This window comes from Sinocyclocheilus anshuiensis, unplaced genomic scaffold, assembly GCF_001515605.1.
Source record: "Sinocyclocheilus anshuiensis isolate Anshui unplaced genomic scaffold, SAMN03320099.WGS_v1.1 scaffold50, whole genome shotgun sequence".
In the NCBI taxonomy this organism is placed as follows: Eukaryota; Metazoa; Chordata; class Actinopteri; order Cypriniformes; family Cyprinidae; genus Sinocyclocheilus; species Sinocyclocheilus anshuiensis.
The window spans coordinates 2,291,232-2,303,904 of NW_015542382.1; the positions used below are offsets into that span (position 1 = coordinate 2,291,232).

A 12,673-nucleotide genomic window follows, 5' to 3' on the forward strand; every position below is an offset into this window, starting at 1 on the left:
ATTCATCTAAAAAATGCTGAGTTAAATACAACCCAATTGCTGGGTTTGTCCATATTTTACCCAGCACTGGGTTGTAATTAACCCAGCATTTTTTAGAGTGTATTTTTTTCACAAAAGCTGTGTAAATAATGTAATGTGTTATTACAGTTAAATCAAATTAAAACTAGCACTATTAAAATAATTGTATTTAAATGAAATGAAGCTGAAATATAATATAAATATGAATATTAGATGATAACCTTGATGAGAAATTAGACGAAGGTTAGAAATGTTGCCTTGACAAATAGGTTAGATAAAATAGGTTGAAACTGAAGTATTTAAAAAGAACTCAAACTAAAAATGAAATAAATAAAATAAAAATAATTTAAAGCTAAATAGAAATAAAAAATTATAAAATTATAAAAGCACACAAAATCCCTCAAACTTAAGACTAACTGTACTTATTGTGGTGGTTGAAACTTTACGTCTTAAGGCTAGTAATCATAAATAATTACTGGTATACCCACATATGGGATCACAGTTTAAAAATAGGTCATAAAAACTATGTCTATGATGGTTAATGCCCAGGTATTTTGGATCTGAGGTGGGAAAATATGATTTCTTGAAAGTTAAGTAGTTACTTTTTCACATGACAAAAAAGTAAAAATACAGTATTAAAAAAAAAAAAAAAAAAGTTAATTATATTTTCCAGACATTATCTGGCAAAAAGTCGCTGTTTCCTGAGAATTAGCCATAATTGTCTAAAAGTGGGAAGGACATGTCCCCTTGCAGGTATAATCATTGCTACACTCCTGATTCTGGCAGAAAGAAGACATTTCTTGGGGCAGATTTCAGCACATTTTCAGCATCCACCCTTCCCAATGTGATACAGTAGAGATGAGAAGCAAGGACGGGGGATGTGAAGCTTCTGGCCAGTGAGAGGAAGAGGGAAATAGAGAGGGATGAACAGATGGATGAGTGATCCCGCTGGGGTGTGTCATTCATCACTGTCACCCGTAAAAGAAGGTGCATGAAAGATGACCGAACAGAGCGGCAGAAAGGGAGAGAGAATGAAAGATGAGCAGAAGGACAGCAGAGGAGGGAGTGATTTAAGCATATACTTTTCATATGTGTTGAAGGGGGCTGTGAGTGAGTAAATTGAGGCTCATCTACATTTACAGCACACAGAACGTGGTGAAAAACGAGACGGGTGTTTGTACGCTTGCGTTTACCTGTGGGTGACAGCAGGGCTGGAGACAGAAGGTTGTTTGCTCTGTGGTGGAGGATTCTGGGGCTTTCTTGCACATCGGCCCCATAGGAACGCTTCGGTGGGCGACCTGGACGAGAGCTGTGAAGGGTGTAAACATACATTAGTATTGTGCCCATCATTAAGGACAACAGAGACATTGAAAATTAATATACATTTAAAGCAAATTGTACTTTTAATAACACTTTACAAATAATAATACTAATACAAACATTGCTTAAAAAAAGAAATAAAAAATAACACGTTTAATTTAAATTACAGCAACAAGTTTGACAGGAAACCTATTTAAAACAAAAATTTTCCATAATGCCAAAATTACATAACATGATCACTGCCAATGGCACAACTGATAACGGTTTTGCATTAGCCTAAATTTAGAAATCTTCCAAGTATTTTAACTGTTTCCCCCCAAATCCCAGCATGATTTAAAAAAAAAAATTATACACTACCATTCAAACTTTTGGTAATATTTTTTACAAGTCTCTTATGCTCACTAAGGCTGCTTTATATGATAAAAAATACAGTAAAAACAATAATATTGTTTAATATTATAACAATTTGACATAACTGTTTTTTGTTTTAATGTTTTAAAATATAATTTATTCATGTGATGGTAAAGCTGAATTTTTAGCAGCCATTTCTTTAGTCTTCAGTGTCACATGATCCTTCAGAAATCATAAAAATATGTTGATTTGGTGCTCAGGAAACATTTAATTCATAGGGTTGAAAACATTTTGCTCTGCTTAATATTTTTTAGCAAACTGTGATTTGTTTCAGGATTCTTCATTGAATAGAAAGTTCAAATGAATAGCATTTATTTAAAATAGAAGTGAAACATCATATGTGTCTTTACTGTCATTTATGATCAAATTAATGTGTCATTGCTGAATAAAAGTATTTATTTATAAAATAAAAACATCTGTTCAACAGTAGTGTATTTACACTTAACGTAAACATAAGTTTCTAACTTCTGGAACTGGAAAGGCTTTATAAAAGTCAAAGCAAGAAAAGCTTTCTGAAGGTTCAGGTGCAGACTGTTCAGTAAACTTCAAAATGGATGCTTTTGTTTTTCCCAATAGCTCTTCAGTTGCTCTTACATTGCACTTTGTCTGTCACCTGTCAATGATAGGATATGAAACAGAGCCCATAACACAACCAACTACTGATGAAATAAAGAAAGACAAACCCCTCTGAATTCAGTTGAAATAGCCAAAACAGAGTATACAGACTGTCCAGTCAGTAAGGGGAAAGAGAAAGGACAGCCAGTAGCTTTTCTAGCCTGTCTTGCTTTTGTTTATAACTCCAAAAGTTAATCTCAGGGGTAGAGACACAATCTCTGAGCAGTCAAAGGTTAAAAGACACTGAGGGGCTTTTGCCCTGGAAGAATGTGGAAGAAAAAAGAGAGGGACCTTTAAACAGAGGCCCGTGACTGACAGAGAAACAGACTGAGTTTAACATCTCTCCATTGATTTATATGGTAATGGTAGACGACGACAAGAATGTGATCTGTCCTCTGATACAGCAACAATCATGAACCCATATGTGAATAACAAATAAATTACATTGACATACAGTAAGCTAAAGTGAACCAGTAGCATTTTTATTTAAAGCGGGATATTCTACACCTTTTCTAGCACTTTTTTTTTTGCATTTCTTCCCTAATATTGTGACTGATATCAATTTAAATCAAGGTTTATTTTTAATTTTTTTGTGAGTTGGTGGTGAAGTTGTTTGAATACATACAATCTGAATATGTAGCTAATGAGACAAATTGATACAAATTCAACAAAATGGAAATTTGCACCAATTTAGTCAAGGTTGCCTAATTCTGAGTGTCTATTTACGTAAAGTGCAAATAGCCTGCCTTGTTGTAGAGTCTATTTACACTAACTCCGCCCACCAACATGTGGTTGGGCTAGACAACATTACAAAAGACGGCTGTCAAAAAAAGCTCCAGTGGCTTAGGTGGTAAAATGTGTAGTGCAGACTTTTTGATGCGATCGACCCAAGTTCGAATCCGCCTTTTGCCGAACTCTTTCTTGTCCCTTTTCACATGTCATATCACATCGGAAAGGCATTTATTTTTTAAAATAAAAATAAAGGGAAAAAATTGAAAAATTGAAAATGAAATATCGGGTAGGGTTAGGGTTAGGTGTAGGGAGGGCTTTATTGTCGCAATAAGTCAGCATCTTTAATTTACACTCAATATGTTTTATTATACAATACTACAATACTGAGGTGTAGATATATTTGCCACTATTTGCAATAAGTGGTATAAATAGCAGAAAATACTGCTATTTGTACATAGTGTAAATAAAAGCTATGGCTATTTACACTTCGTGTAAATAGCATCTACTGATATTTGCACTTAGAGAAAATAGCATCTATTGATATTTGCACTTAGAGTAAATAGCATCTATTGCTATTGCTTGTGCAAATAGCCACTGCCTATTTAATTTGCTGATGCCAAAAACTAAGGTGAAAAAACAGGCTGATAACTAATTAATTGGCTGAGTTTTTTAAAGTACATAAAAATAATTTTCCACACAATTTAAAATAGTGCTTAACTTACAAAATTGATAAACAACCTAGGAAAATGTTTTACAATTATTAATTAAAAGATATTAAAATAAATAGAAAAAAATACAGACACACTCGAACTGAACTGGAAAGTAACACTCCAAATAACATAAATAAAACTAATTATAAAAAAGAAATGCTCCCAATTACAAATAATACAAATTTTACAGGTGAAATGTCGAAATTTTTTCTTAAAGTGCCCTTATTATGCCATTTCCAATATTGCCTTTCATGCAGTGTGTAATGTAGCTGTATGTGGATGTAAACGATCAGCAAAGTTGTAAAGCCGAAGGTGCACGATAAATAAAGTTATTGTCTCCAAAAATAAAGAATCGACTCTCTACAGCCTAAATGAGTCGTTAGTAATTCGAACCCCACTTCCGTGACGGCTACACGTCACGGGGTAACACATTTGTATAATTCCCGCCTATGTTCTACGTTGGCCGGCAGCGAACAACTTGACCCCGCCCATAAACACGTCATTTTACTGACGACTGCTTCTTTAATCTCGGGGAGTTCAACGCGGGATTCACTAAACGCTTGCTCTTGAAAGATGGCTCAGTATCCTGTTTATTTGGACCAGCTGGCTCCTGTTACGAATCCTGTCCGTGGACTTCCGTCCGATCGCCACCAGAGGTCACTCGTCCATCATATAGACTCTTTCACTTCACAAACTGTTACACGTCACAAACGAACTACATTTCCCATCATCCACTGCACTGATTGCACACAGCTGTAACCAATCACACACACACTATATTACACTCACTCAGATCCTTCTCAAACTGCCGAGTATTGTTTAGCGCATATCACTCTTCTAGCGATAGCTGCATTACGGAGCCATTCCTAGTTCCCGATCCTAGTTCCCAGTTCTAGTCTTAGTCTAGCCACTTCATGTTGCCTTGTTGTCTGTTTCCTGACCTTCTGGATTTTCCAGATTTCTTGGATTAACCCTTTGTCTTGCTGTTTCAGACTGTGTTTGCACCTCGCCTGGACTATTGCTCTTGTTATTGGATTACTATTGGATTGGGCTGCATAGACTACCACAGAACTTCCAGAGATGGCGGCTGAGGCTGCAGAACCCTCCGAGGCGGCGGCGCTCACGTCGGCTCCTGGTGTGGTGGTGGCGCCCAGCAATACACTTTCAGCCTGTCATGTCACGGTCAAAGGAACCGTTGCTGAACTCTGTGCCTGTCTTGTTAAGGGGAATATTCATGAGCTTTCCCTGTTTCCTGATGGTACGGCTGTAGAACCTCCAGAGGTGGCGGCATCTGCTGCAGAACCTCCAGAGGTGTCGGTGGTATCCACTTATAAACTCTCGGCCTGTTCTGTTCCGGCCAAGGAGGCTGTCTATGAACTCTCTGCCTGTCCTGTTTCGGCCAAGGAGGCCGTCTATGAACTCTCTGCCTGTTCTGTTCCGGCCACGGAGGCCATCTATGAACTCTCTGCCTGTTCTGTTCCAGCCAAGGAGGCCATCTGTGAACTCTCTGCCTGTCCTGTTCCGGCCAAGGAGGCCATCTATGAACTCTCTGCCTGTTCTGTTCCAGCCAAGGAGGCCATCTGTGAACTCTCTGCCTGTCCTGTTCCGGCCAAGGAGGCCGCCTATGAACTCTCAATCCAACCTGTCGCGGCTACTAAATCCGTAAATGAAGTTTCTGTCAGTCCGGTTTCAGTCAATGAATTTGCTCCACCAGTCCCAGTTAATGAGTCCAGTTCTGAATTGTCTTCCTGTCCAGTTTTCCCCAATGACTCTGAACTGTCAATTTGTACAGTTTCAGCCAACACATGTGATTTTGAGTTGCCCGTTAGTTCACTCTCTGTCTATGCACCCAACCTTGAATAATCTGTTTTGCCAATGTCAGTTAGTGATCCTAGTGAGGAATTGTCTGTCTGTTCAGTATTCCAAGGTGTGTCTAGCTCAGAACTTACCAGTTTCAGTCAAGGAATCTAAATCTGAACCGTCTGCTCGTCTAAGCGTAGCTGTTGAATCTGTCACTGAACTGTCTGCCTGGTCAATCCTAGTCTGTAAGCCTGTTTATGAACTGTCATCTTGTCCAGTATCCCAGAGTCTGTTTGATTTCCCTGTCTGCCCAGTTCCAATCAGGGAACCTGTTTTCTGCCCCATTTGTCCAGTTAACCCTGTCACTGCCGTAGAGACCATTCATGAACTGTCTGCCTGTTCTGTTTCCCCAAATGTGTCTGCTGAACTGTCTGTCTTACCAATCCCAGTCAGTGAGTCTTGCTGTTTCGGACTGTTTGCACCTCGCCTGGACTATTGCTCTTGTTATTGGATTACCCCTCTTGTCAAGCCCTCTGGATACTGTTCGCCGATCGAAGATCCACGCTAGCCCTTGGAATATTATTTGTCTTGCCTGTGATATATACCTGTGTTATCTGACCCTTGCCTGTTTATTGACCATGCCTTTGTAAATAAAGCCTTGCACATGGATCCGCACGTCTCTCGTCTCGTTCGCCCCGTAATAGCTCCACTGAATCACAAGTATGATAAATAATAAATGTTTATATTTTCTATAGAGCGTTCAAAATACGGAACTATGGCAATGGGTGTATCGTTTCAAACACCGCTGTACGCTGTAGACCAATCACAACAGACTGGGCCATCTGACCAATCAGAACAGAGCAGGCTCACGGAAAGGAGGGGTTTAGAGAGACTGAAACTTAGAACTGCTTTGAACGAATCGTTTGAGAATCGCTGGAAAATTAGGTGATATTAAATGCATATTTTGAGAAAATTAAAGCATTTTTTTACCTTGCATGCATGTAATCCTATTGTAGGAGACTCCCAAAACAATATTAGGAACCTTAAAATGGCATAATAGGGGCACTTTAATCTTCTAGCACTCGACTATCCCTGTTGATTAATGCCAAAAAAGAAGTGCCAGCAATTAATCGGTAAAACCAGTATTTCTGCTATACTATATGTTTAATACTTCTATACGTAAATGTGTCCTGTGTATGTTGTGGGAGTTTATGTATTGTCATTATTGTATGTACAGCGAGACCACAGATTAATCTTCAGCTAAGGCCAGACAATAAAGTTTAACTAAACTAAACTAAACTAAATTGGCTTTATGTTTGACTAACCTCCCTATACCGGCATAGTTCATACTGTCCTTCATCAAGATAGTGAATGCTGAAAAGCAGTGTTGGGAAGGTTACATTGGAAATGTAACCGGTTACAGATTACAAGTTACCCTATTCAAAATGTAAAAGTGTAACTATTTCAATTACATTATTAAAGTAATGTAACTGATTATATTTGATTAGTTTCTGATTACTTTTCTAAATTACTAACTATTGTTTTCAGCTGTTAATAATTCTGAAACATTTAAAGCAGGTAGTGTTAGCCTTAAGGTCTTTGCACACAGTCCAAAATTCTCGTCCGAAATTTTTGCAAGTTTAAAAAGTAAATGCAACCTCATGTTGTGTCAATCATGTTTACACACTGCCTCCGAAACAATCGTCTGTTCGATTTTCTGCGTTTTCACATCCATCGCAAGCATTTTGATAGGAAAGGATGGAGAATATGAAACAAACAAAATTTTCGGACTCAGTGTGCAAGGACCTTTACAGTAGTACTCAACACTAAGACTAAGACTGTAAGAATTTCAAAATCCTTCATCACTTGAATTAAGATTATAATAATTAAATTTTAAAGCACAGCCACCACAAAATCAGACATTAGAACCTCTTTTTACTTTGAGATCATTCTGATTTTTGATTTTTACATTTCCAGCATTGGAACACAATCAACCAATCAAAAGCATCAGAATAGCTTCGCTTTACTAACTGGCCTTTAAATGGCCAGAGACATTGTGCACATCAAAAACAGGCAAAGCAACAAATTTACATTATTCAACATATCCTAACTTTTTGCAGAAAATATTCAGATGTAACCCCCTTTGTAATTGTTAACATTCATACATAACTGTAATTTAATTACACATTTTTTCAGTAACTGTAATGGATTAGTTACATTGATTTTGTTATTAAATTACGCAATGCCGTTACAAGTAGCCTAGTTACTCCCCAACACTGCTAAAAAGCCACTGATATGAAATAGTGGGCAGACTAATATGCTTGTGGTTCTGATGTCACAACCCTAAACCTTGTGAATGAACTGTTTAAACTAGACGTTTACATTTTCTGAAGGAAATATGAAAATATATCTGTGCAAAACTGTCACGATTCAAAAGAGCACACATTCAAGTCTATGTATGATTCGGGTCCCTCTTTCAAAAGTCTATGGGATCTTTAAATAGTTTTTATTGGCTTCCAGATCACTTTAAAAAGTAGCCTAATAGCTCAGGCTCTCCTCAACAAGCCACACAATTTTGCAATTATTCATGTCTGATAAACGGTGCAGGGTGAGTTAGGCACTGAAATGTAATACTCTAGTATTTTAAAAGAGCAAGGAAAATCCTGTTTTCTCTGATACGGCCCCTTTGAAATCTCAGAGTATTAACACAGGCTCAGCAGCAGTTTAGATTTTAAACAGAGGAAATTTAATAAGGCAATGCGATTTTGAAACAATAAGGATCGTGTATGCTTTCTGCACGCTTAATTAGTTCGATGCCTAAAAGAGCCACAAGCATATGCGGATGAATCCCAACAGAGAGAAAGAAAGAGAAGGGAAAAAAGCATTTCCACGGCAGTTCAGCTGCTCATATCTCTCTTTTCATCCCGGTGTGTAATGTTTATACATCCACTAACCCGCTGTGTCAGCCTAACAGGAATGTGTGCAGTGTGTGTGGGATGGTGTGTTGATGTACGGGGGTGTGAATGGTTTCCTCTTTCTTAAAAGCACAGACAAAAGGAAGAATGCTGTTTACAAAGCTTACAGTAATACAGCTCTTGGAGACGCTCATTCATTGATCTCTTGATACCACTTCTCTCTCCCTCTCTTTCTCTCGCTCTGTCTTTCTGTGCACACGCATGGAAACACAAAAAAGCTAATCCAGATCTACTGACAACAGCTCTTTTGTTCTGTATTATCAGAGAGAAAAGAATCCCTCTCTTTTAGTGAATGACAGGATGAGCCGCTGATGGAAGCGATGCAGTCATGCAGAGGTCACTGGCGCACACAAACTCTCAGAAAAATAACTGATTGTAGGCACTGGAAACACACTGGCTAAACAAGCCTGTCATGCCAATATCATGGCGTCAGATAAGACTGCATTTCTGTAGCTCAACAGGTAAAGCAAGATGAGACAAATGCCAAGGTCACGGGTTTGATTCACAGGGAACAAAAAGAGTTGCCGCATTTGCATTTATAATCTAATCATGTAAACATTTTTAACCGCACCATAGCACTTTTTGAAACTTTTTTGTTAGTGAATTAAACATTCTATGCACATAGACATTTTACAGATGCCACAAAAGTTCCATGGTGAGAAAATACAGTATGTTACAATATAACATTTTTATCTTTATTTTAAACCTTTTTTTTTTCAAAATAAAACTGAAAATGAATCTAAATGAGCAAAATATGAGCTTCCTGTCCATTCTGATCCCAAAGCAAGAGTGTGTTTTTAGAAAATGCGATTTAAGTAAATATTGACCGTTTGAGTATTTAATCTAACCGTGAGCATTGCAAATGTATATTATATTTTTGTATATGTACAAAAATGTAATATAATATATGATATATATATAATTTGTATGTATAAATGTATATTTTTTATTAAAATAAATAATTATGTTTGAAAGTAGTTTTAGTAATTTCTCAATGAAAATACTACAGCAATTGAAGTGTTTTTTGGTGCTGTTCATGTGAAAAAAAATCCCACAAATGATTTACAAAATGGTATTGACATTTATTCTATTTATTTATTAAGAATATCATTTTGTTTTGTGATACATAAGATAATGTTTCATTTGTTTGTATATAGTCTTTTTTGTGAAGCCAAATTACCACAGTAGTGGAGAATAAAGTATTATCTACTCTAATCTAATCTAATTAAACATGTTCGCTCACATACGTACAGCAGGGCTGTTGTATGAGATCTTGATGATATTTGCTGCATCACCGTGAACACAAAAATAAAAATTTATTGTTTTGTATACTCTAGAGTGTATAGGCGAAAATATTATTACATTTTATCAAAGACAAGCTCTGCATATAACATATATCAGACCACACCCAAGAGTCTGTTACTATGGAAACCTGTTCTCAATCAATACTCTGTCATCGACTATGATTGGTGGCAGATGGAGGACAAGGGAGGATTCCCCCAGAGATCAAAGACATATTACTAAAGCTCAGGCTCACACACACACTAACACATAGTTCAACACCTATTCATTTTGTCAATCACACACACACGCACACACACACATACAGAGAGGGTAGCGCTGCTATTTATTGCCATGATAGATATCAAACAGCTGTCATAGGCGTTGACCATAGGTCTCACTGCAGTTCCTCTTTACATCCATAAATGTTTACTAACTATAACTGTTAAGGTGAATCTCTCAGAAACATGTCGCAAAATTGGTTCACGTTTCGCCCCAAAATTAAAACGAAAAAAATTCTGAATTGTCTTATATAAAATAAATAAAAGAAGCATATTTGTCCAATTTTAGGACCATTAAAAGTGTGTTTAGGACCATTAAAAATATGTTAGCCATTTGCTTGTTGATTTCCCTGAAAAGTATAAACGTGGGTCTGTGAAGGTTTCAAAACATTGTATCTTTTTTCAGTGTTCAGGAAATCACACGTCATCTTAAACATTGCTTTCCATCACCTTTAAGCATGCATGTATTGTAGTAAAAAAAAGTGTTGTTTTATAACAAATCTTACTATAATATAGCAACAATTATTATATTATAGCAAATTTTATTTTAATATAGCAATTTTTATTTTATTTTATTCACTCTGAGGGAGGTACTTATACTGAACAAAAATATAAACGCAACACTTTTGTTTTTGCCCCCATTTTTTTTGCTCAGTGTAGTTGTCTTGTAAATAATGTTGCAAAACAACAACTTAAAGATCCCAAGAATATCACTTTCTTGTTATTATAGCAAATATTGTTTTATTAGAGCAATTTTTATTTTATTATATTTTATTTTCTTCAATTATAAAAATATAAAATTAAAAGAAATCACAACAATCAATATAAAACACTTACTAAAAAGCTGAAATATTTGTTTACCTGCATATCATGAGGACCATTGTGACCATTAACCAATGTCAAAGAACTGTGAACATGCACTTAATGTGTTACTTAATTATTAATTTATTACTTTAAAATCTAAGATGTACTTCAAGTAAATATATTAGGTGAATGAAGTATGGCTGACAAAAAAAAAACGCTTTGGGAATCCCTGCTTTGCATGTAAAGTACTTAATTTTTGGAATTTGATTACATAATCCAGATTACATCCAATCAGTTACTACCCAGCACTACTAACAACCTATACAATACAATATATCCATGCACTACAGTAGATACTGAAAGCAAATATATTTAAAGTTATATTTATATTTTGTTGCTTTGCTTTGTTGCATGATACACCTGAACTGACATGCTTTGATAAGACAAAGCATCTGTTTCTTTGTTTTTTCTACTATGAAGTCATGCTCAGGTCTGGAGGGAATCCCTCCCTTTATTGATTGGTCAAGGTTGTCGTCTTTACTTTCTTTCTTTCCATTTGAGCTTGGTATTGAATTTATGTAGCCCTTTGCCTCTTTCTTTGCTACTATCAAGTATGATAATAAGGATAGACAGGCAGCACATACATAAACAAATGCTCTCACACACACACACACACACACACACACACACACACGCACACAAGCTTAATCACATCTTCACACACCCATTTATACACACATACACAATGACATCTATTGACTTTCTTCTGAGAAATACAATAGCCCCATCTTTCTCTGGCTGGTTTTGTGTAGACCACAGACAAGCTAATTACAGTCTCTCATTTTCAATTGAATGAGAGTGAGAAGAAGGAGATGGCAGAGAAAACATGCAAAAGGAAAGAAAAAATGGCCATAACAAAAAACAACCTAAAGAGGAAAGTAAGGGAGAGAATGAATTAGAAGATCACAGTGAGACAATTTGAGACTTATTCAGTGTTCAAAACCAATATCATTTACAGCCCCTGACACTAAATTTGTACAGAATATTACGAAAAGAACACAATGCTCAGGCTATGAAGTCTGACTGTTACTTACTAATACTTACTATCAGTGTTGGGGGTAACGCATTACAAGTAATGCAAGTTACGTAATCAGATTACTTTTTTTCAAGTAACTAGTAAAGTAACGCATTACTTTTTAATTTACAAGAGAATATCTTTTTCAAATAAGTAACACAAGTTAATTTTTTTTTCTAATTTATTGACTGACAGCTCTCCCCATGTTGAGAGAAATCACAAGATGTTACTGCAGTTCTAAAATAAATATGAATATGCATTAATTCATCTCACTCACAAAAAAAAAACACAGATTCAGTATTCCTCAAAATGAATAAAAATAATGCAACTCAGAATTTGACGCAAACCTGCAATAATTAAATGTTAAACAACACAAATATCCTTTATGTATTTAATCCCATTCTATTAACCAATGTCTTTGCTTCTGACCTTCGATGATCCAGTTCAACCATACTAATAAGCAAAAATTACTCTAGACAAACATTTGTGTGTCTTTTTTTATTGCTGAAGTGTGTTGAAATTTCTTCTTCTGCATTCTACACTGCTTACTATACATGCACACACAACACACAAGAATGGTGGTGGTGAGTTTTGTATGGGCAAGAACAATTCAAAATATTTAAAATTATATATATATTTTTTTTTTTATTA

General features: G+C 36.1%; 1 protein-coding gene across 1 annotated transcript in view; it reads right to left on the reverse strand.

Moving 5' to 3' along the window:
- LOC107692685 (dachshund homolog 2-like) overlaps positions 1–12,673 on the reverse strand; it is a 36,114-nt gene that overhangs the window by 14,194 nt on the left and 9,247 nt on the right. Inside the window, exon 2 of the mRNA XM_016491850.1 lies at positions 1,212–1,327. Coding sequence (XP_016347336.1) covers positions 1,212–1,327 — 116 coding nt within the window. The remainder of the gene's footprint in view (positions 1–1,211; positions 1,328–12,673) is intronic.